General features: G+C 55.4%; 1 protein-coding gene across 2 annotated transcripts in view; it reads left to right on the top strand.

The window, feature by feature from the left end:
• The first annotated feature begins 4,215 nt into the window (after positions 1–4,215).
• The window catches only part of ADAMTS14 (ADAM metallopeptidase with thrombospondin type 1 motif 14), a 76,112-nt gene continuing 55,617 nt past the window's right edge, over positions 4,216–24,710 (top strand). For both annotated transcript variants that reach the window (XM_008145418.3, XM_008145417.3), the window contains exons 1-2: positions 4,216–4,297; positions 5,929–6,356. In XM_008145418.3, the coding sequence (XP_008143640.2) occupies positions 4,216–4,297; positions 5,929–6,356 (510 nt within the window). The remainder of the gene's footprint in view (positions 4,298–5,928; positions 6,357–24,710) is intronic.

Raw genomic sequence — 24,710 nt, 5'->3', positions numbered from 1 at the left:
GGTGTGTGTCAGATGCCTCCTCTGGATGTATTTGGAGAGAAGGTTTCAGGGGCCAGAGAACAGGGCGGAGGGATCTGTTAGGACATACTTATGGCAGTGTCCAGAAGGGGTACTGATGGCCTGGGTGTGATGGGGTGTGCATTTGAGAGAGAAGTAGCTATATTTGGGCAGGGGGGTCCTGGAGAGTAGACACCATAGGGCTTAGAAGTGATTGACATGGCTCGTGAGAGAGGTGACTAGGGTGGCTCTGGCTGTCCGGTTTCCTAACTGGGTGGATGGTGGCGGGTTCCCCTGAGTTAGGGTGGGATTCCCTTTCTCCTCTCCAGAGCATGGCAAGGCCTAGCCGGTCACTGGTCACTGGTCACACCAGAGGTTATAAGAAAGGGACCCTCTGTGTGTATTTCAGGGTAACATGTAAAGTGCTTAGCATAGCAGCTGGTACTCAACAAAAGACAGCCACCTGCTGGGCCTCCGGAGCTGTGACAACACTGTGCCTGCCACTGAGCAACCCACGCACCCCTCCCTCAGGGGTTCCTGGCCGCTTGCCACAGAGACCGGTCTCAGGCTGACATGCTTACTTCCTTGCGATAGGGGGCATCTTGGCCTCCCCCTGAGGTGGGGGAATTTGTCTCAACCTCAAACCACCTCCTCTTCATCTTGGGAGGCAGAGCAAGGGAGCGGGAGAGAACTGGGGAGAGGCTGTGCTTCCGCAGGTGAGAGGGCAGGGGCCTTGGTTTTGAAGCCAGGGGACCTGGCCCTCCTCTAAACTAGCTGTGTGACCAGGGCAAGTCCCTTTCCCCTCTAGACCTCAGTTTACCTGCCGTGTATAACGGGGGTGAACAATGGATTGGAGACTGTGTCCGAGCACCGGTAGTTCCAACGTCGGTTTTGTGCTCAAGGGAGAATGGGCTGCAGGCAGGACCGCCTTCCTCCGCAGGGGGGCGCTCCCTCGGGGCGTCTGTTCCCACCTCCCCGCCTGTGCTCAAGCAGGAGCACTTCCTCCTCTCCTCTCCGGTGGGCTTAGCTCAGACCCACGTCTTCCGTGGGATTTCCCCCTGAACCCCTCTCCTTCCAAATCCCCACAGCCCTGCGTGTCCCTGCTTCTTTATCCAGAGCAGGCTCTCCCTCCCCAGATCACGTGCTCTTCAGGCTTCCTCACGCACCTGTCATGCCTTCCGATTGGTTGCTGACGGTGTGCAGGGCGGGCCGCACCTGTCCCTCTCCTGCCAGGGCCCTGGACTGAAAGCGTGTTGTATAGGACTGTCCGCAAGAGAAACACCCAAGCCATTCCCCTCCGTGCAAAATCCCCCGGCGAGGAACGGACCCAGAACGTGCCTGCTGAAGCGGGTCGCCAGCTGATGCCGGTACACTTCTTTGCGCTGGCCCTGTTCATCTCCAGAGAAGGGCCGGCCACCCGGCCATTTCCCCCACCTTCTGGCCCAGACTCTGAGCTATGTTCCTATGTCCCCTCTTCCTAACAAAGGCTTCCTCAGTAGAAAAGAACTTGGACATACAATACTTGCCAACAAAAGCAACCATTGTAGCCCTGGGAAGGGAGTGGGGGTAGCGAATCAGGGTGAGGTTTTGCTCTCTGCTTGCCAAGACTGGCTCCAGGGAAGGCCCCAGCCCCACTGTTCCCGCATCAGGCTGCTGGGGTCCCAGTGGTGGTCTGTCCCTCTTGACTTACCAAATCGAAGGAAGGAATGGGGTGGAGTCTGGGGAGGGGCCTCAGGCCCGAGTTTCCCAGGCAAGCTTCTCTGAGATGGCCTGCAGCAGGGAGAGAATTGGCGATCACATGCCATAACCTTTCCCTTCTGCCCCCACAGGGCCCCACTCTGCAGCTGGGAACAGAGACCCTGAGAGGGGAGGCGGCTTTATCTTGAGCTCTCTCAGTGGGTTCACGGAGCGCCAGAGTGGAGACAGGTCCAGGCCTGCTCATCTCCTGTTCCCACGGACACACACGTACCCCTCCCATTCTTGCTCCATCAGCCTTCACACACAAAACCACAGTCTGGCTCTTGACTTCACAGATTTTAAAGGAACAGAAAATGGAGAAAAGGAACTCTATTCTTCCCGAACCTAATATAGATTAGTCTGGCGGTGCCATTTCCAAATACAGTCAGCTGTCCGTATCTGCAGCTTTTACATTCAAGGATTCAATCAACCACGGATGGAAACTATTTGGGGAAAAATTAAAGAAAGCTCCAATAGCAAACCCTGAATTTGCCACGTGCTGAGCACTAGGCTGAGTCCATGTGAATGAAGTGATGTGCAGGCACACTCGGCAGTAGCCTGTGTGTGAAGATGGATGATAGGCATATACTATGCCATTTTACATAAGGGACTTGAGCATCCATGATTTTGGTGTCTGTGAGGGTCCTGGAACCATCTCCCAAGGATACAGAGGGAAGACTGTAACCGGATGCTCTGGTGCTTGGAATAGAATACACTCTGCATTTCCACAGGTCTCTAGAGTTTGCATCTGTGACTCCAGGATTCCTCAGGATTTCACCTTTGACAGAGAGCTACTGCAGCCCGAAGGAAAATGACGTGCCCATGGCCTGTACTTGGCAAAGTCCAGCCTAGAACAGTCTCCTGACTGCCAACCTTGCCTCTCTCTTCCACTCAGCACCAGGCTCTTGGGTTTTTGATCCCAGCTCTGCTAACAAATGAGCTGGGTGACCTGGGATACATCACTTCAGCTCTCTGAACCTGCTTCATAAGTGCACTGACCTTCCAAAACCTCAGTGTCATTTCATTCATTCCACAAGCACTACCTGTAGGGAGTCCCCGAGCCAGGCGCTGGGGCCCTGGGGATGAAGAATCCAGCTCTCCGCCCACAGGCAGGAGTATATTCCAGAGCCCAGCAAGGGTGCAGATTGGGACATCTCTTGTGGGGAGAACCCAAGTCCTTTCTCAGGGGACCCAGGGATCCCCAAGCGAAGTCAGGTTAGAGAATTTCCATCCACAAGTTGACCTCCCTTTAAGAAAGCCCTACAACATAATGTCTGAACTCAAAGGCAGAAAGATTAAGGGTCTTTATACACTTTACACAAAGATTCTTTATTCCACAGTTCTAAAAAAAAATAAAAAATCCTATTCCCTCCTTTGGATTGCTTGAAATATAGTTCATTTGCAAATCATTAGGAACACATTTATAGAGTAAAACTGGAGCGCAGAGCAGGAGTTGGGCTGTTTGCCTGACTACCAAACTGGTCTTGGGAACACTGTAAAACCAGCATCCACTCTCATCTCTCAGACTCTGGTTTTTCCCACCTTAGGCTGCGTGGCAGGTGCCAGGGGTGGAAATAGATGTTATTTATTGAACACCTACTATGTGCTATAGTTAACACCCATTTTATGGATGAGGAAATGGAGGCTCAGAGCTAGGGTTTCAATCAGGGCTGTCGTAAAGCCAGGGCTCTCTCTCTTCACCTTGCTCAGCCCTGCTCTTCTTGACTGGGACACAGCCAGTTACCGCGCTTGGGGCCCAGGGAGCTGTAGTCTGCAAAATAGGGAGATCCAAGTGGTCCGAAGGTTAGTGGGGGCATTAAGGAAACACTCTCTGGGGGTTGCTCACAGTCTCCCCTCTCAAATGCAGTCGGAAATCCCTTCTGCCCTGTGGCTCTAGGGCCGCGCTGGTTAAGCAAGGGGAACGGAGGAGCCGGGGAAAGCAGCTACGGGCTGTCACTCCGGGAGAGCCCCGGCGGCTGACGGGACCCTCGCCCAGCGCGTCCCGAGCCGCAGCTGTGGCTCCGCGTGGCACTTCCGATCCGGCGGGGCCGCACGCTACTGCACTCCCCAGCTCCGCGCCCCGCCCCGCCCCCGAGCGCTGCGCCCCCCGCTCCGACCAGCGCCCGGCCCCGCCCCGCCGAGTGCCCACCCCCGGACCGCCCCGCCGCCCCCTCGCCCGCTCCCGCGCGTCCCAGAGCCTCACGGCGCGGGAGAACCGGCCGGCAGTTGGCACCGGGGGCGATGGCACGTTGGCTGCATCGTTCTCCCGCCGCCAGCCTCGGGCGCCCGGAGCCAGCTGTCCAGGCGGCGGCGCCGTGCCGGGGACCGGGAGCGGGAGGGCGGGAGGCGACGAGGCTGGAGGAGGCGGCGGCAGAGGCCGGCCGGTCGGCGCTCCAGCAGCCCAGGGCGCGACCTAGCCGCGTCCGCAACCCGGAGCGCGGGGCTCCGGCGCCCGCCCGGCCCGCGTTCCCGCGCGGCCACATGGCTCCGCTCCGCGCGCTGCTATCCTGCCTGCTGCCCCTGCACTGTGCGCTCTGCGCCGCCGCGGGCAGCCGGACCCCAGGTGCGTGCGGGGCGGGCGCGTAGGGTCTGGGGTGCACGCGGGTCAGGGTGACGCGACATTGCCAGAGGGGCTGGCCGAGCAGCGTCCCAGCGGGTCGGAGGCGGTGCGCACACTGGGCTAAGCTCTGTTTTCTTCCCCTGTGCACCGATGCTGTCCTGTGATTTCTCTAACTTTCTGGCACCAGTGTGGGAGAGACAGCCTAGGAGAGGATTTGGGAATATGGATTCTCTTCTTAGGGGTTGTACATCTTTCTCTTTGTCGCTGTGTTTGTTTTTTTCTCTCTGTCACACTCTCTCTCCTGTGTTTTTCTCTTTCAGTGTCTTCTCTCTCCAACTTGTATGCATGTGTGCACATGTGTGTACATGTATGCAAGTGTCTGTCACACACATAGAATCAGGCTGGCAGGTGGTTACCCTACACCCCAGTGGACACACCTGCGCAGAAACACACATCCCTCCCTTGCCCCAGCATTGTCACGCTCTGTGCAGAAACCACATCACACACAGACCAAACACACTCCACCCTCACCTGGCAATGTGGGGTGCCCTCCTGGTGGCTCTGAACATTGAGAGGCAGCTCCCATAATTTCCAGGCAGGGTGGCTGCTTGTGTGTGAGCTCTGTTCATGTGCTGAATGGATCCCTCTAGCTCAAGTCTTGGGGCTCCTGTGCTGTGATGGGTAAACCAGAGGAGAGCCGGCCATGGGGGGATTTCCAGGACACACCATTTTCCAGATTTTATCAGTGCTGTGAAGGGGGCTGGGGAGGCAGGAGATAGAGCCGTGTGGAAATGAAAATTCCTCCCAAGCCCGGATCCATGAATCACCAGGCCTGTGAGCCAGGGAGCTGTCATTCCTGCCTGGCCTGGCTTGGGCTCAGGGAGGGCTGTGTGAGGACGGGGCCACTGGCATGCAGCCTGGAGCAGGGGGCCATGACCTCACACTTAATTCAGTCCCAGTGGGCAGGTCACCCTGTGCGTCTTTTTTTATTTTTGAAGATCTATACTTACCCGGCTTGGGGCTGGGCCATGTAGAAATCTCGGCAGCCACTGTGCTGCTTAAAAAAGTTTTCTTTCTAAACATGGAAAAATATAGAACTTGTATTCCCTCCCTTCCCTCTCCAGCTCCTCCTTTCTCCTTGACGCGTGCCCAGGATCCCCTGGGTTTCTAGGTGTGTTTGTTTTGCCAGCTGCGTTCAAGGAGCTTGGTGAGGAGGGCCCTACCCCAGGCTGGTCTGGTGACTTCAGCACATTGGGACTGTTTGGGCCTACCCTGTCTTTGCCCTGGGGGCTTTGGGGGGGGATTTCATTGCTTTCTGCAGTGCTCAGGGTTGGAAGGCTTGCTGCTAGAGTGACAGGACTCTGCTTGGCATTGTTTGTTTTCTTCTGCCAAGTTGAAAAGGACCTGGGGACTCCCGGAAACAATTTATGTCCACAAAGTACCTGAACACTATTCATCCGAGCGCAGAGATCCGGGGGCTCAGGAAGCAAGAGATAAGAAAGGGATGAACTTGGGCTCGGGGTCCCTTCCAGGTGACACTCAGAGCTGCAGATGGCTCCCCGCCCAGTGGGGTCTGGCTCTCCCTTACCGTTGCACAGCCTGCACTGAAGTAACTCCTTGTTTGCCTCCAGCAGAGCGGCCCCTCCCCGGAAGGCTCGGTGACTATGGTGTGACCGTGCCCCGCAGCACGGATTTCCGGGGACGCTTCCTCTCCCATGTGGTGTCCGGCCCAGCAGCAGCCTCTACAGGGAGTGCGTCAGAGGACAGGCCACCTGCACCGCCCTCACACGCTGGTCACCCGCGGGTGGCCCGCAGCCCCCTGCGCCCCAGAGGAGCCACTCCACAGCCTGACAGGCTCTACTTCAATGTCACTGTGTTCGGGGAGGAATTGCACTTGCGCCTGCGGCCCAACCGGCGGCTGGTGGTGCCCGGAGCCTCCGCAGAGTGGCAGGAGGACTTTCGGGAGCTCTTCCGACAGCCCTTGCAGCAAGAGTGTGTCTACACCGGGAGTGTCACAGGCATGCCAGGGGCAGCTGTCGCCATCAGCAACTGTGATGGACTGGTAAGGGACAAGCCTCTCCTCAAGCTGCATGTTGCCCCTCTCCCCAGTCTCTGAGCCGGGCGGACCTGGCTCCCTCCTTAGCTCCCCTGTGTCTGGGGACTCCTGTGGGCAGGTCGTGTGGTCTGGACTGTGCTGCTTTCCAAAGAAAACCCCACCTGCCCTGCTGGCAGCAGGTTTATGCTCTGCCAGGTGGATGGCGGCCCAGCTAGGATGATCCCTTATCCTGCTCATCCCCTCACCATCTTCAGACAGGACGGGGCCACAGCTTAGCTGGCAGGGATCTCTGAGCCCAGACACACGCAGGGGTGAGGGAGGCGGGCTCTGCTGGGATTGATTCTTGGCTGTGCCACTTCCTAGCCACAAGGCTTTGGCTAAGGGACTTGCCTTCCCTGTGGTTCTTCCCTGTGTGAAAAGTGAGGGCTTGTTCGTTCTGCACATGCTTATTGCGTGTGCCCCGTAGGCCCAGCTCTGTCCAGGCCCTGGGGCTACACGGGGCCTGAGGCAGACACGGTCCCTGCTGTCATGGAGCGGACCTGCTGGTGATGATCACATGACTACCTTCCTGGGCAGCACGGTTGGTGCTCGTACCTGCCTGGCTAGTGGTCCAGCCTCTGTCGGTGTTGGTGGCTATTATTGCTACTGTTACACCCCCCGCTAACTCTGGTCCCTGAAGCCAGCCTGCTCTTTCTGCCCGCTCCTCTCTGTGAGTTCCCTTTCTTAGGCCCTGCTCCCTCCTCCCAAGCATCACTGCAAACCAGAAAGCCATGAGTGGCTGCTCTCTTTCTCACCCTCAATTCCTGCTGCATCTTGGTCCCCTCACTGCTCCTTCCTCAGTGTGCCAGGCCCTCCTGAGCCTGTGTGGCAGCCTCAGAGCAGTGGGCATTCTTTGCGTGGTCTCTCCTTGGTCAGGTATGAGCTGATATGTCCCAGGAAAGGACCCACGTGCCCCTTTGCCCTTCAGCTTTAAGAGAGGGATGAGTCATATAGGGGGATGGGAAAGGGGGTTTTCCCTTATTGGCAAGGCTGGTGGGCACTTCTCACCACCTTCCCATCCTTCAGAGGGACCTTCCTGCTGAATGGCTGCCTCTGTCTAGGCCAGTGCTTCTCAATCTTTCTTTCATCCCCCCCGCCCTCCCAAAGAGCCTTCTTAGACATTTTTCCTAATCGCCACCCTCATGAAATTCTAATACCATAGATAAACTGAATATATGTTTATAAACTGTATGTATATCCGCGCTTTACATATAACGACTAATTTTTTTTAAATTTTTTTTTTGCCTTTCAAAGAACCAGATTTTGCCCATTGGAGGTGTTAGGGCCTCCCTTGAGAGGCTTGGTCTACGCAGCAGTTGGTCCTCAAAGTTGAGCGTGTGCTAGAATCACCTGGAACGCGAGGGTTCTGTGGAGCAGGCTTTGAGAAACCCAGGATGTAAGGACAGCTGCAGAAGGCTAAGACCTTGTCCTGATGCCAGGGTGAGCCTTGGCTGCCGGCCCGCCCTGGCGCAGCAGTTCTGTGCAGCAGGAGCCCTCAGTCAGCCTGCTGGCTAGCGCTGTGCTGTGGCCACAGATTTTGGTTGAAAATCCAAGGTGACGTTTGGAATCACCCAGGAATGCAGGGTCTGCGCAGAGGGAGAGACAGAAAGCGCCGGTGCACACCGGTGGCTTGGCTGAATGACATGTGAACTCCTTCTAAGGCCATCGGCCACGTAGGCTGTCAGCTGTGCAGTGACAGGCTGGGTCTCCCCCTGGTTTGACTGCTGCCATACATGTATACCGGGGACCACAGGCATCAGTGGATGGTCATCACCATTAATAAAGTAACTGTCCACCCCCGTAGCCCCCTGAAAACTTCCTTGTCATTGAACTAGTTCAGCAGCCCATTGATAAGTGGTCACTGACGGTTAGATGATGCAGGGATCCTTCGGGACCCCGACCCAGCACCCATGAAGCAAGGTCACGTGGCCACGGGCTGTGGTGCACAGTGACGAGCTGCACTCTGGTTGTTGGGGGTGGGAGGCTGCTCGGGGGGCCTGGGGCCAGGCATTGCTCAGCCGGTGTGGCTGACTTTTGGTGGCCTCTGAGTAAATGTTCTCATGAGCTGTGTGACCTGGGCAGGTCACTCTCCATCTCTGGGCTTCACTCTTCTCATTTGTCCAAAGGGGTTCTGATGCTCCCTGGCAGGTGGAAATCGATTCATTGTGACATTTGCAGAAGCTGGATCAGGTCTCAGAGGCTGTCCAGTGAGGGGCTTCTGGTGGCCTGCACTGTAGTGGAACTGAGGCTCGCCTGGTCCCCCTGCCCTTGGTCGGGGTAGAAATGGACCTCACAGGGCTGAGCCTCGGGCTGGGCCTCTGCTTGTGCCCTTGACTGTCTCCAGAGGCCAGTCCCTCAGTCTGAATCCCAGGGGCCTCCCCATCCAGGTTCCTGACGGGCCACACCCAGCACAGAGGCCTCCCCAGAGCAGAGATTTCCTCACTTCTAGCCCATTCCAGAAACCTGCTCTGTGAGGGCAAGGGACTGTTGACCGTGTCCCAGCCGAGCCACCTTTGGACTCAGAAGGCTACTGGGCAGCGTTTCAATGATAAGACTTAACTCTGGGTCTTCATGTGGTTTCTGGATTTTAACCCCTTTTCTTCAACATCTCAAATGCCAAAGTCGTTCATTCCAAAGAAAATATGAACTGAGCACTGGCCATGAGCAAGGCCCACAGGGAGATGAAGGGAAATGAAAGTGACACAAATAATAACAGTAGCAGGAAGGAGTCCTTCCTACGGCTCAGGCACAGCGTGCATTCCGCCCCAGCACACGTACTGTCCTGTGCATTCATGAACTGCACCCCTGGGGTAGATGAGGAAACAGCCATGGGGAGGAGATCTGACGATAACGCGGACAGCTCCCAGTAACATAGGACTTTACAGTGTGCAAGGCCCTTCGGTCATATGCACTGTGTAGGCAGATATTGTTATTATCCTGCTTTGCACAGAGTCAGGTCCCTACCCTCAAGGAATTTGGGTGCCAAGCAGTGGGGACCCCATAAGTAGAGTCAACATTACCTTGATAGTTTTTCAGAACACAGTGGGGTGGGAACTCAGTAAATGGGAGTGATTATGACCTGAGGTGTCAGAGAAGGTGGTATTTGAACTGGGCCTTGAAGGATGAGTAGACGTTTGCTGGGTCCAAAGGGTAAGTCAGGCATTGCGGGCAGAGGAAAGAGCTTGAGCACGTGAGTGAGGCTGGATGAGGCTGGGAGGGGATCCGAGAAGACACTCTGGGCAGCTGGGCCTTGGTCTGACCGTGAGGAGGCCAGAATGGGAGAGGTGGGCCAGGGCAGGGATGTGGCAGCCTGCTACCTGAGAGGAATTTGGGCGGGGAGTTGGGAGATATGGCTGTGTGACCCTGGGCTTGCTGCCTTCCTTCTCTGGGCCTCACCTGCCTCCTGGGTATATGGCAGAGGCGGAAATGGGTGAGCCCAGAGCCTCTTCCTGCTCCGGCATTGGCACTTGGTGACAGGGGGCAGGCCTTGCCGGAGGAGCTTGGAGCCCGGCCCTTTAAACCCATAGTTGACTCCTCCCTTCCTGGTGGGTCCTGGGGCATGCTCTGTGCCAGGCCTGCCTGGGCTGGGCTGTTGGGGCAGAGAGGAAAGGCACCAGTCCTGAGCTTGCCCCTCACAGCCGAGCCAACGTGCCAGTTGTAAGATGGTCTGAACAAAGCCTTCTTGCCAGCCTTGCAGCCATTTGGCATCTTAGCTGCTCTGGTGAGAGGCACTGTGTCTAAACTGGTGGCTCGATCTTTATTTTAACTGGAACCTGCAATGGGGGGCCGTGACCATCACCTCCTTCCAATTCTGCTGCCATCCATAGAGTCACTCACCATTGGGCACCTGGGGCAGCCCCTGGGGGGATTCTGTGCCCTGCGGTTAGTTTGCAGTGGGTACTCTACCTTCTTTCCCACCTGCTCTTCCGGAGGGCCTGGTGTCACAGCTGGGGAGGGGGGCTGGGAGGATCCAGACTGAGGGAGCTGGGAACCCTGTCCTGGCTGTGTTTGTAGGCTAATGGGGACCCAGATATAAAGCCAACAAATTAAAATTCTGTGAGCAGCAGTAGGAGGACCCATTTGTTTTGGTTAGGGCATCCAGGAAGACTCCCCAGAGGAGGTGGCATTGGCTCAAGACTTTAAACACTGTAAAGCCCTAGTTGGTTTGGCTCAGTGGATAGAATGTCGGACTGTGGGCTGAAGGGTCCCAGGTTCGATTCCGGTCAAGGGCACGTACCTCGGTTGCAGGCTCCTCCCCGGCTCGGGCCTTGGCCTTGGTCAGGGCATGTGCAGGAGGCAACCAAATCGATGTGTTTATCTCACATCGATATTTCTCTCTGTCTTTCCCTCTCCCTTCCACTCTCTCTAAAAGTTAATGGGAAAATATCCTCGGGTGAGGATTAAAAATAAATGAATAAATAAACAAGGAAGAAAGTGTGGGGCGCCTGGCCAGCAGAGAGAACAACTGACCGAGACAAGCTTGAGGATGTTTGGGAGAATGAAAGAAGGGATGTGGGGAGACCAAGTCCTACTGCAGTGTTCCTTCTGGGAGTGGGGGTGGCTGCCAGACGCTAGGGTTCCAAATTAAGAATGTGCCCAGGCAACAGCAGCAGCCTGTACCCTTCAGAGCCTCCGCTGGGGAGCCTGACCAGTTATTGCAGCAGTTCTCCCCATGCTCCCGTGACCCCCGACCTCTGAGGGCCTGTGGGCAGGACCCCTGGCTGGGGGCCAGGTGCATAACGACCCTCTGCTAGTGGTTGTGCCTCTGAATTCCTGGGAGGAATATGGAGGCCAGGGGTCGGGGCCAGGTCTTGTGGGTCCTATAGGGCCGTGGTCAGCAAACTGCGGCTCACGAGCCACATTCGGTTCTTTGGCCCCTTGAGTGTGGCTCTTCCACAAAATACCACGGCCTGGGCGAGTCTGTTTTGAAGAAGTGGCGTTAGAAGAAGTTTAAGTTTAAAAAGTTTGGCTCTCAAAAGAAATGTCAATCGTTGTGCTGTTGATATTTGGCTCTGTTGACTAATGAGTTTGCCAACTACTGCTATAGGGGTTCTGAGGTACAGGAATGGGGTGGGCAGAGTGGGGTCCCTGCTTCTTTGTGGGGCCTTGTGCTCACTGTGTCCATCTAGAACCTGGGTCCTGGGCCTTGCTGCCCTGCACTGGGGTGATGAGGGCTTGGCCGCGCTACCTCTGTGGGTTACGGGACTGGTGCGGAAGTAGCCGCACGCGTAAGGTTTGTCACCATCTGGTTTCATTTTCCACCCTATGCAGATGGTGCATTTTTAAAAAAATCCTCACCTGAAGATATGTTTTTAGGGAGAGGAAGAGAGAGAGAGAGAGAGAGAGAGAGAGAGAGAGAGAGAGAGAGAGAACATCAATGTGAGAGAAACAGCAATTGGTTACCTCCAGTATGTGCCCCGACCAGGGGTAGAACCCACTGCAACCTAGGTGTGAGCCCTGACTGAGAAACGAACCTGCCACCTTTTGCCATACAGGACGACGCTCCAACCAACTGAGCCCCCTGGCCAGGGCTGCAGATGGTGCACTCTTAACGAGTTGCACTACGTAGGCCCCTGGCAGACAGTGTGGGGAGAGGGCCGGGGAGGCTGAGTCCCAGCCCTTCTTCTTGCCTCTGTCTAATATTGTACAAGTCACAGAAGCTCTCTAAGCTCCGTCCTTTAATTTAAAAATGGGATTACAATGAGGGGGAGTTGGGATGGTTAGCTAAAACGGTCAGGGGTATTTTTATGGGGTGACGAAATGCTCTAAAATTGATTGTGGTGGTGGTGGCACAGCTCTATGCGTATAACTAAAAGCCATTGAATCTACACGTTAAATGCGTGAACTGTATGGTATGTGAATTATATCTCAATGAAACTGTTATAAAAAGTGCCTGGTCCATACAAAGGCCAATGGCAGGCATTGTTAGTAGTAATTAAGAGGCTACAGTCTAGGGTGGAAGGAAGTGTGGGGTCTCTGCTCTGACACAGACTAGCCGTGTGGCCTTGAATAAGTTTCTAAATCTCTCTGCTTAGATTCCTCATCTGTACAGAGAGGAGAAGTGCAATCAACTCTAAGGCTGCTCAGAGGATTAAATAAGATAATATAAAAAGTGAAAGGCCTGGCACCTGGGGATTGTTGTGAATAGTAACGCACGTAGATGACCAGTGTTCCTGTGGGCGTCTGAGGCCGCCGGTGGGCCCGGCTGGCCAGCCCTGTTTCCTCCTCCGCGGCAGCAGCTTTCTCTGAGGAAGGGGCCATATCGTGCCGGCTCAGTGCACAGGACTGTGACTTTTACAACGGGGCTGTAAGACCCCAGGTGCCTTCCGGGACAGGAAGGGGGTGGGATGTGGGGGTGGGTGGGGGTACTGAGAGGTGCTAAGTGGAGCATTCCCTTAACCATCTGTGGGTCCCTGCCTAGATGCAGGCGTCGACTTTGACTCGGTCCCTCTCTCCCTGGACTCCAGAAGCCCACAGATGAAAGAGAAGGCCAACGCACAGTAGAGAGTGTGCCACAAGGCAGCCCACACTACACTTGAGTGTTTTGTGGAAATGCAGGGAAGCATAAGGCACTCAGTGGGCGGCGTGGAGGTGAGTGCTGAGAAAGGAGGCGCTTCCTGAGAAGGAAGGCTTCCTAGGGGAGGGGGCATTTGGGCTGGGTTGTTAAGCATCCGTAGGAGTTTTTAACGCCAAGGTAGGCTCTATAAGCATCCTGCAGGAAAGGAAACCTGATGTCTTCACAGGATTCAAGGAATGGCAAGCCATCCCAGCCCTCCCGGGATGAAAACGCAGGGTGGGAAATCCCTGCCTCCCGTGGCTTAGCCGTGCCCCGTGGCCACAGGGAGCACAGGTTTGTAAGCCGGAGTCACGTTAGCATTTGGGGAGGGATCGTTCCCGTGGCATGCTCGCGCGGCAGCTCTGCCTGTGGCTCCTTGGTGTCCTGGTGCCAACCCTGTCCTCGCTCTGGCGGCTGCTCCTTGCTGGCTGGGGAGTGAGCGGGCTGTCCTGGCAGCTCCTTCGGAAGCCCGGCTCCGTCCTGCTGCCCGGCCCTGCCCCTGGGGAAGTGGAGTGTGAGGCCTGGAGTTCCACCTCGCTGTCCTGTCCCCATACACCTTGGACGGCAGGCCGCTTGCACTCACACGTCTGTGCTGAGAACCCTGGGAGGGGGCGGGGGTGTCTGGCCCCACGTTGGGGTGGGCCTCACCTCCTCCTCCACCTGCACCTCCAGCCTCTCCCCCAGCCAGGCTAGAGCGTTCATGCCTCGCTTCGCGGCCCCTCGGACTCTGTTCACTCTGTTTTCACCCCCCGTGGTGCCTTCCCCTCCTTCTCTGCTTGATGCGCCCCCCGCATCGTGGCCATTTAGTTCTCAGAAATCAGAGACTGTGTCTGACATTTCGCCCGTCTCTGAGTGCGGAGCACAGGGCTGGGCCATGGGCCACGGGAGGTCTTGACTTCAGATGCCTCCAGGAGGAGGGAACGCAGGAGAAAGAGAAGAGGGTCAGTTACCAGCAGGGGAGGCGGGATTGTGCAAATTGGAGAGGACGGTGCCCTCTCAAAAGGGAGTGGCGTTTTGGTGGTGAAAATCTTTGAGTGTTTTAAGGAGAAATCAGAAATACGGGTTTTTAAGCAAAGTGGCCTATTCTTTACGCAGAGTGTTCTGTTTTTTAACACGGCAGGGCTGCTCGCCTGAGGCCAGGGGCTGCCCATGAAGGCAGTGTGTGCGGGGGATGAGAGCGTGGCCCCGGGAGCCAGCCGCCTGGGTTGAGATCCGAGCGCTGCCCTTTACATGCTGTGTGGCCTTGGACAGTTTCCAGATCTCTCTGTGCCTCAATTTCCTCATCCGTAAAGTGGGGATTATAATAGTAGTCACTTCATAGAACTGTCACGTGTAAAGGGCTTAGCTCAGTACTCGATCAACACAGCCGCGTCAGCATTGCCTTTAAACGGTGTGGATTTACTGGTGGAGTCGGCTGCGTCTGAGGGGATGGGTGGCGGGAAAGAAGAAGAGTTAAGAGCACTTGCAGTGCTGCCACGGTGCCTAGATAAGTATGGAAACTGAGGCAGAGCCCACGGCGGGTTGTTTCCAGACCCCTGGTCGCCCAGTCCAGCGCTCGTCTTGCTTCCAGAAGGCCCCATGCCGCCGGGGCCTGTCTGAGTGGACGGCTGGGTTTCCAGTCCTCGAGGTGGTGAGATCCAGCAGCTTCAGCTCCCCAGTCTCCCTACAGCTGTGTCTTGCTGGAATAATAACTTATTTATGATATGGAATAGAAGCCAGACATCACCTCACTGCCTCTCCTCTGAGCAGAGCCAGACTCCCATTCCAGCAAGGGCTGGTCTGGGGGCACTTTCTATTTTTCTTCCCTGGCATCTTGGGGCTGGCTGGAGGGCTGAGTGTGGTGGGGGCTGCCCTTGCCTTCCATCTGCGTCCCAGTGTCAGTGTGGCAGAGGCCCAGGGTGCGTCCCCCCCCCCCCCCCCGGTGCGGGCCCAGGGGGTCTCTGCATTCCTGGACCCTACACTGGGAAGTTCCCAAGCCACCTGCCAGGCCCAGCATTCCATGTTCAGCATGTGGGCCTTGCTCAGCCTTCAAAGGCCACAATAGTCATAGGAATGCTTGCAGGCCCCGGGCAGCTCCACGGAGCTCCTCGTCCGCACAAACAATCCTTGTGTGATGATAACCTCCGGGGGCGCATCCCAGCTCAGCGTCATTTCCACGTAACCCCGACTTTGGCCTGAGTGCACACAGCTGGGCTGGAAGGGGCTGTGGAGGCCTCTGGGTCCCCTCTTCGCTCTCCAGACCAGGAAGCCGAGGCTCAGGGAAGGGAAGGGACTCGCCCAGGGTCGTGCAGTAGGCGATTGTCAGGGCCGATGGAGTCTGGTGCCTGACTCCCAGTCCAGTGCTCCCCCCACCCCTCCTCCAGCCCCCCATTCCACGTGACCTCTCTCAAGTCAGTGGAAAGAGACGAGTAAATATGAATAGTGACCCAAGGTCCTCGGCCTTGTGATGGCCATGATGCGGTGGCCTGGCAACAGCATGACAGCATGCGTGTGCAAGAGACTGGTCCAGGGGGTTGCCCTGTGGGGGTGCCGTGGGAGTCCTGGGCCTGGGTCCCAGGTGGAGGTGTTTACGAGCCTCCCACTGTGAGGGTCATTGTTTTCCTAAAACTGGGAAGCCAAGTAAGAAAAAACCAATGTCAACAGCCCCGTTAGCGGGATCTGAAGCTCAAAAGGAACCTGGCGTTTCTCAGCCCCGAGTCAGCACCGCCGGTGTTTTATCCATTTTCAGCCTCCCGCAGGGCAGTGGGCTGCTGTGTGTACACACTGCTTGTCATGGAACATTACAAACCCGCAGTCCCGTTTTCTTCTGCAACCTCTCTGAACAGGCCCCTTTGAGAGAAACCTCCGAAGGTGGGAGCGTTGGTCAGGACACGCTTGGCTGAATGCACACCCTGTTCCCCACGGGCCGCTGGGAGCCCTTTGTCCGCTTTTGCTTCTAAGCCAACCAAACATTTATGCCTTTGATCTCCCAGAAAACACCCGCGCCCCCAAGCCACCCCGGCCCACAGGAGAGGTTCATTTCCGCCCCTCGAGGCTGGCGGCAGCTCACACTCTGCATTAGCTCCTCCAGCCCAAAGAGGCCTTGTGTTCCGCAGCCCCGCAGGCTGCTGGCCCCGTGCGTTGAGTGCTTAATGCTTCGTCACCTCATAACTCACGGCCCCTGGATGGGGAAGCTCTAGGTGAAGCGTGGTCCCCTAAGCCGTAGGGCCATAGCCCAGGGGCGTTTGTCTTGGAGGTTTGGAGCCAGGGATGCTTGCTGAATGTGTTTTGTTCCAAAGCTGGTCACATAGCGGGGATCAGTACTTGTCCTCCTAAAGCTTGTGTCTGCAAGAGGGACAGACAGACATACCCACCGAGAACTCCTGGGGGCACGGAGGAGGGAGAGATGATGGGATGGCATTTGAGCTGGGCTGGAAGGGCATTCCTGGCAGAGCTCACAGCAGGGGCAAAGGCCTGGGGCCAGTGGACACCTGTGGTTCAGAACAGGTCCCTGAGCTGCTGGTGGGGGGCGGGGGGGTGAAGCACGGGGGCACGGGGGTTGTTGCTATTGATTCCAAAAGACAAAGAAACAGGGCTTGATGGGAATAACAAGTGCCAGGTGGTCCGAACCACCCTGCTGTCCCTCCGGGTGATGGGACTGATCTCCCCCTTCCATCCTTTCAACTCTTCACCCAGACCCCCCCTAATACTCCCTGGGAGCAGCTCCGTTGGGCCCTGGAGTTGTTCATCCTGCTGGTCCTCCTGCGACCTCCTCTGCTCCTCCCTCCCTGCTCCCGATGCCCTTGCTGGGACACCCCTCCCCAGACACTGCCAGCACCGGCCCCTCATCTTCCTCAGGCCTTTGCTCAGATGTCCCCTTCTTAGTACATCATCCCTGACTCACTTACTTAAAATGTCAACCCCCCGTTTTCTCCTCTGCTTGATTTTTCTCCATGGCTATTTCCATGTGGTGTGCCATATTTTTACCTCGTTCCCCCCTTGAGGTGAGGAGGAATTTTTGGCTGTGTCCTCAGCACCTAGAACAGGGCCTGCTCAGTGCATATCTGATGAATGAATGAATGAATGAATGAATGAGTAGATAAATAGTTGCAGACAGAGCTTAGGAGAGGTAAACTTGCAGAGATGTGCGTGAACACGTAAAGTGAGTCGAGGACCCGGGGAATGGCCGGAGTGGCTGGCCTGTGGGCATTGTGTTGTTACTAATTGAGGGCTCGGCACAGACAAGCTTTGATGAAGTGTCTGAGTTCTAACAAGTCTGGAAAATATGCTACTGTGCTGGGCCCTGAGCAGGAGGAAGGACAGGGCTGCCTCATTTGATGGTGATTCCCAGCTCCCCCGGGGCTCCTCCCACTGTGCGGAGGATGTGGCGGCGCCCGAAGGGGATGTGTGTAGAGCTGGCCTTGGCACGGAATTCGAGTGGCCGATCTTCTATCCTCCCGTGGTGCTCACCCTCCTTCTGTAGGGAACCTTCACCGCCCCCCAACCCTTACATCCCTCACTTATCACTCACTGCAGACCCCCATGTGTCAGACTAAGTGGGAAACATTTTACATGCGTGGTCTCATGTGGGGGAGACATGTTTTAAAACCAAGCCAACACCACTCTGGCTGGATCACTGATCTGGGACAAGTGACCTTAGCCTTGGCTGCCTCTTTTACCTAGGTTTGTCCTACCATCAGCTGGCTTGCTTCTGAGCCGTAGGTCTCAGACTGCAGGGCCTCAGTGCAGGGGGCTGCTGCTCAGCTCGGGGCCTGGCAGCCGCCCGCCCGCCGTCTGGCATGTGAGGACTGCTTCCTGTCTCTTCGTCCTGGAGCTGCCGCCTCTGCTGCCAGGACTCCAGGCCAAGCAGGGGCCAGGCAGAGCTCCCAGCCCGAGCTTGGTGGGCCGTGGTGGTGACAAAGGGAGAAGCCTCAGAGCCACGTGGCTCCTGGGCACGGGGGATGGAAACGGGGGGTGGTTGCCAGCCTGGCAAAGTCTGCCCTGGACTCTGGTTGGGCTCCAGGGTGGGGGTTTGCAGCCCACGGGGAGTCGCTGACACCTGCAGTGTGAGGCCCTGCCCTGCCCCTGGGCCAGCCAGCCGACTCTGGGGTGGGGTCACACAACTGAGCACCTTCTTTTAAGAGCATTTACCAAGCTTGTGAAGACCCAAGCAACTGTGTTTTCCACAGGCCAGAGGACAGAATCAATCACCGCCTTCATCTTCATCATCATCATCATAGAGGTACAGACATGGAGACTCCCCAGCTGGGGTGGCTGTGACATCATTGATTTGGCTCTCCAGCAGATCACAGCCCTTCTTTCCCACCTCCAAGACCCCCACCCTGCTCAGGGGAATTTTTAGTCAATTATTCTTCACTCACAGTGGAGTCCCACCTCGAGGGGAGGGGATGGCTAGGCCCTCAGACAGCACCTAAGGCACAGCTCACATGTGGTCCAGGTGGTCCTTGGTCATGCTCAGCCTGAGGAGAGGCTCACAGCGGAAGAGGGGCGCAGTAAGCCGGCCTGTCCAGACTCCGTTCCCCCAGTCCCCCCGTCAGGGCATGCACCCTTTGCCCTCTCCCTCACTCTCTGTCTTTCTTGCCCATTTCCTGCATCATGACAAACGCTTCCGTTTCGACACTCCATGCTGCTACGGCTGTCTTTGTGAAACATGGATGATCCCTTCCTCTGAGTACCATTCCTTTTTTGGAAGCTTCCAGAGTCCAGATCATCGGTTCGGGCCCTGGCAGCACATTAGGATCTATCTCCCGGGCAGCGTTGAGAAAATCCGATGCCCCACTGCTGAGATTGGATTCATTGGTCTGGGGTGTGGCCTGGGCGGCGGTAGTTCTGCAAATCCCCGGCTGATTCTAATGGGCATCCAGGGGTGAGACCCACTGGCGTAGCCTCCTGGGTTTGACGGAAAAGTGAGGGTCACCTCCTGGGGGACCGGGAGAGGCAGGTTGAAGAAGGAAGGAAAGGTAGTCAGCCACCCTGCTGTGGGCCAGGCCTCGGGAGGGGTATCCTCTCCATTGTTTTAGTCCATCTTCTCAGCAACCCTTTGGCGTCAGATGTGGGAACTGAGGCTTGCAGCGGGCCCGTGTCACCAGCTGGGAAGGACCGGCTGGGTGGAGGCCCAGGTGTTTCACTCCCAGGCAGCCTCTACACCACTTTGCAGGGAGGTTGGATGACGGAAGGAGACTCCCATGCTGCTTGTCTCCTTTTTAAAACTTTGCTTAAAAAGAATTGTCATGCAGTCGTGACCTGCGCATGGTAGCAGGCAGACATTCCGTGCAGGATTGGCTTTCCCTTTCAGACGGGGGAATTACAGAAAAGTTAGAGAAGAGAAGTTCAAAGAGAAGGAATTGCCTACAGTTCTGCCACCCAGAGACAACTCTCCCACCGCTGAGTGTTTCCGCCGACCTTTTATCTGTGCATGTCCCCTCTTCCCTTTAGAATTACCCTGCACCAGCATCCTCTTGGTGAGGATTTCTCCCCTGAAGGATGCTCAACCACAGGTATTTTTTACTGTTTACAGGCAGGGGATTTGAGCAGGTCAAAGCCAGGTCACAGTGGAGCCAGGAGTTGGAGACAAAGGATCCTGTGGTTCCAGAATGCTGCTTCTGGCACCCCCGTATGAGCCACTGGGGCTCCCGGGCACACTTTGAACGATAGTCATGATAACCATGCGGCAAATGGAGCACATGCATGGTCCTTGCTGCCGGGGGGACCATTCTGGGTGCTCTATGTGTATTTCTCAGGGCGGCCCCAAAGACAGGTGTGTTGTAATCCTGAAGCACAGGGATGTTAAGCGACTTGCCAAGATGAGATGGTCTGAGAGGAGCAGAGCCCAGCTTCTGGCTCTAGAGTCTCTGCATTTACTCCCCACACTCCCCACATCACTCCCCCCTCCCCCCCGAGAAGGATATTCTTGCTGCAAATGGACTGGGCCTAGCAAGACCTCAGTAGCCTTTCACCCAGCACCTCCCAGGGTGTGGGGCCTGCAGAGGTCATGACCCTAGGCAGTGCGGCCAAGTGGTCATCCCAGATAACTTTCTCCAGTTGGTGGAGGCTCTGCTTCCCGGTGTTTCCTCCAACCCTTTGGCCTGTTCTGGGAGCTCTGAGGCCGCCGGTGTGGGCGTGGCAGGGTGTGCCAGTTGAGGACAAGCCTGGCGCTTCTCAGCTCCATCCTCCAAGGGCTCTTCCTCCTGCCTGTTCTCAAGGCCGCAGCTTGGGGTGAATCAGCTTTCAGGCTTTCCTTGGCGTGGGCCCAGGCCTTGGCAGCCCAGCCTCCAGCAGAGCGCCTGTGGCTTGGGGCTTCCACATCAGGTTTGAATTATATGAATCTCAGCCGCCTCAGGCTTTCATCCCAGCTCTGCTGACTCATGCTTTCGTGGTAGTGGGCCGCCTGTGCACCTTGTGTGTGTGTGTGTGTGTGTGTGTGTGTGTGTGTGTGTGTTGTCTGCCTGCACGTGTGTTGTCTCTGTGTGTATGTTGTCTCAGTGCATGTGTGTGTGTCATCTTGGTGCATGTGTGGCATCTCCCTGTGTATGTGTCATCTTTTTTTCATAGCTTTATTGAGATAAAATTCACATACCATGCAATTCACCGGTTTAAAGTATGTGATTCAGTGGATTTTTATCATATGCACAGATTTGTATAATTATCACCACATTTAATTTTAGAACATTTCCTCTATCTCAAAAAGAAGTCCTGTACCTTTTATCTATCACCCCTTTAATCTATTACCCCATCCCCCCCGCAACCACTAATCTACTTTCTGTCCCTATAGATTTCCCTCTGTTCTGGACATTTCATGTAAATGGAGTCATATATATGTGGCCTTTGGTGACTGGCTTTTATCATTCCCTGTAATGTTTTCAAGATTCACCATGTTACAGCATATATCAGTACTTCATTCCTTTTTAGGGCTGAGTAATATTCCATCGTGTGATATACCACATTTTGTTTATCCATTCGTCAGTTGATGGACATTTGGGTTTTCTAATTCTTGGCTCTTGTGAGTAGTGCCGCAGTGAGCACTTGCGTAGAAGTTTTTGTGTGGACATATATTTTCATTTCTCTTTGAAATGAAAGGAGTGGACTTGCCGGGCCATATGGTAACTCTGTTTAATATTTGAAGTACTTCCAGACTGTTTTCCAAAGTGGCTGCATCACTTTACATTCCCACCAGCAATGTGTAAGGGTTCCAATTTCCCCACATCTTGGCAACACTTATTATGGGACTTTTTAAAAAATATATATTTTATTGATTTTAGAGAGGAAGGGAGAAGGAGAGAGAGAGAGAAACATCAATGATGAGAGAGAATCATTGACTGGCTGCCTCCTGCACGCCAAGCCCGCAACCCAGGCATGTGCCCTTGACCGGAATTGAACCTGGGACCTTTCAGTCCGCAGGCTGATGCTCTATCCATTGAGCCAAACCAGCTAGGGCTATTATGGGACTTTTTGAGTCTAGCCATCCTAGTGGGTGCAAAGGGGTATCTCATTGTGGTTTTGATTTGCATTTCCCTACGGATAAATGATGCCGAGCACCTTTTAAAATGCTTATTGGTCATTTGTATATATTCCTTGGGGCAATGTTTACTTGGATCCTGTTTCTACTTTTAAATTGGGTTGTTTGTCTTTTTATTATTGAGTTACATGTGTTCTTTATATGTTCCAGGTACAAGTCCCTAATCAGGGGAGCAGAGGCTGGTCTCTCATGTCCTTATGCAACCCCACCCCCATCACGTCTAGCTTGCAGTGGTTGTTTCATGAAGACATAGGGCCATACGGAGGGAGGGAAGGGTCTGGGCCGCCTCGAAGAGCCCTGGCAGGAGTGGTGGTCCCAGGGTGAGGGGGTGTGTGGGGTGGGGCTGCCCCCCCCATCATGACTCTGAGACAGATGGGCCCAGGGTGACCTATGTGAGGGCCTAATACCTGCAGGTTACCCTGGGTGGTGCAGCTTTCAGTTGAACTGACCCAACAGAATGATGGATGGTGGGAGAGATGGGGAAGGATTTGAAAACCCCAATCCCGGGCCCACCCCTCCTTTGATTTCTAACTTGAGGGGTTGGAACGTGATGGTGCCATTTTCTGGGATGGGGTGGCAAAGGAGGGAGAGGAGGTCGGCTTTAAAGTTTGAGGTGCCCAGCAGGGCCCAGGGTCTCTATGAAGGAGACTGTTGGACAATTCCACATGGAATTCTGGGAGGGGTCAGGGCTGGGCTGTAATTTAGGAGTTACCTGAAAGTGCCTGGTATTGAAAGCCTTGGGATCAGGGGAACTTGCCAGGAGGAATGTGTGAGCTGCGTGAGACCAGGATAAAGAATTAGTTGCTGGCTCAGGTGGCCCTAACGAGAGTAGCTTCCGGGAAGTGATGGCTCTAAAAGTCCCTGTGGGATGGGCTGAGGAGAGACATGAGACCTGGAAATGGAGGCAAGGTGGAGGCTGTGGCCGGGTCTCTGCTTTCTCCTGGACTGGGCTGGGAGGGAGTGAGTTTCACAGATGTGAGATCCTGAGTGCACCTGTGTGCCAGTGAAAACAACCGGGAGAGGGAGCATGGGGATGCCTGAAAGAGGGGCAGTCATTGCCAGAGCTCAGTCCTTGAGGAGGTGACAGGGAGTGTCCTGAGCACGGTGGTGAGAGGACAGGGGAGAGCCTGCCTGGTGGTGTCTGCTTTTTCCTTGAGAACAGGAGAGGGTGCCGGGCTGGCGTGGCTCAGTGGTTGAACGTCGACCTATGAACCAGGAGGTCGCAGTTTGATTCCCGGTCAGAGCACATGCCTGGGTTGCGGGCTCGACCCCCCAGTTGGGGGTATGCAGGAAGCAGTTGTTCAATGCTTCTCATCATTGATGTTTCTATCTCTCTCTCCATCTCCCTTCCTCTCTGAAGTCAATAAAAATAAAACGTATTTAAAAATAAAAGAAACAGGAGAGGGTGAGAGGGCAGTGTTGGAGGTCGAAGCCGTTGGGAGAAGCGGAATGCAGACGTAGCAGGGAGGTGCAGCCGAATCCCAGCCAGCATCGTGCCGATGCAAGCGTTGTGGCGGCTGATTTCAAGGGAGACCAGTGGGCACATTGTGCGTCGTCTCCGTCAGTGTGAAGACATGGAGTGCTGGCTGGTTGGGCTGAACCACAGCAGAGGCTTCTCTGGAAAAGGAGATGGCGGGGAAGGTGGGGAGAGTTATACGTGTTTGCAGGAGAATTATTATGTATCTAGACCAAGAAGTCCAAGGTGGTGTGTAGGGGATATGAGGACTTGGTGCGTGTGTGTGGGGGGGGGGGGGGCCGGGGGGAGGCGGGGAGATTGACAGTGATAAAGGGGTGAGGTCACACTTTGGAGGTCTTGGTGAAGTCTAATAATAGCTGGAACCAGCATGCTAGAGTGAAGTGAGCAGGACAGTGGTGGGAGGGAAGGAGACGGCTGACGTCGAGGTTTCTGCGGTTGGAGCAGGTAATGCTGTTTAGGTCGGTGTCTAGGGAGGGCGCATGGCTAGCAGTGGCTGGGACAGAAGCAGGTTGCTGGGTTGGGGTGAACCTGGTGGAAGCCATTTCTTTATTGATTTCAGAGTGGAAGGGAGAAGGAGAGAGAGATAGAAACATCAGTGATGAGAGAGAATCATTGATCAGTTGCCTCCTACATGCCCCCCACTGGGGATTGAGCCCGAAACCCAGGCATGTGCCCCTGGCTGGAATCGAACCCTGAACCCTTCAGTCTGCAGGCTGACGCTCTATCCACTGAGCCAAGCCGGCGAGGGCTCTTTCTTTTTTAAAAAAATATATTTTTATTGGTTTCAGAGAGGAAGGGAGAGGGAGAGAGAGAGAGAGAGACAGAAACATCAATGATGAGAGAGAATAATTGATTGGCTGCCTCCTGCACGCCTCCCACTGGGGATCGAGCCTGCAACCTGGGACCCTTCAGTCCGCAGGCTCACTGAGCCAAACCAGCTACGGCCGGTGGATGCCATTTCTGATTCTCACACCACTCCCAGTGTGCGCATCACCTCAGACTCCACTTGCAGGGTTTTCTTTCATTTCCTACAGCGGAACAGTTTCAAGCTGAATTTGCTGGAAGCCTAGAACCTAAGCGCAGCTGACAGTAAAATTCTCATAATGGCATTTCCAGAACAAGTTCGGGCCCACGAATCCACTCTCCTTGGGAGGTGGTGGGATGGTGGGGTTGGAGGAGGCCTGCTCTGCTTCTTTCTCGTCTGGGAGGCCCCACAGAGGCCAGTCTTGGAAGGAAGAAGGAAGAGGAGACCTGGCGCCACTGGCACTGCCATCTTGAAATGCTCCCTTCTTCTGGGCATTCAAGAAAGGTTGGCGAACTGAGGGTGCCACATGTGGGTTCAGGATCTCCTGCCCCAGAGCCAAGCTGTCTTCTCAGAGTCAAGCCACTTGCCCTGTCTGCACCCCAGGCTGGGTCCTTGCCTGCTGTCTCTGCACTTGACTCCACAGATGGAGCGCTGCCCTTGTCCAAACCCGGACTTGTGCACCATCTAAGGTCATGTAATTCCAGTCCTCGGCGGTCTCTTCCTGGGACCTCCCTGGCTCTTTGTACCCTTGCCTCCCAAATTTACATGCAAGTTCATGCAATTTTAGGAGAAACATGTTTAAACGCACATGCACACACACATACTAATTCCAGAATAATATGGCTTCAATAATTTGCTAAAATTTTTGGGACCTCGCCCTCGTGATAGCTACTGGTGACAACTGAACTTGCTCAGTTATGACCCACTGCAGGGTCCATACGCCAGCACTCACCTCTTCTGTCACCCCG

Source organism: Eptesicus fuscus, chromosome 17 (assembly GCF_027574615.1).
Source record: "Eptesicus fuscus isolate TK198812 chromosome 17, DD_ASM_mEF_20220401, whole genome shotgun sequence".
NCBI lineage: Eukaryota > Metazoa > Chordata > Mammalia > Chiroptera > Vespertilionidae > Eptesicus > Eptesicus fuscus.
Note: the sequence above shows the minus strand (reverse complement) of the source record. Positions and strands in the feature narration are given on the sequence as shown.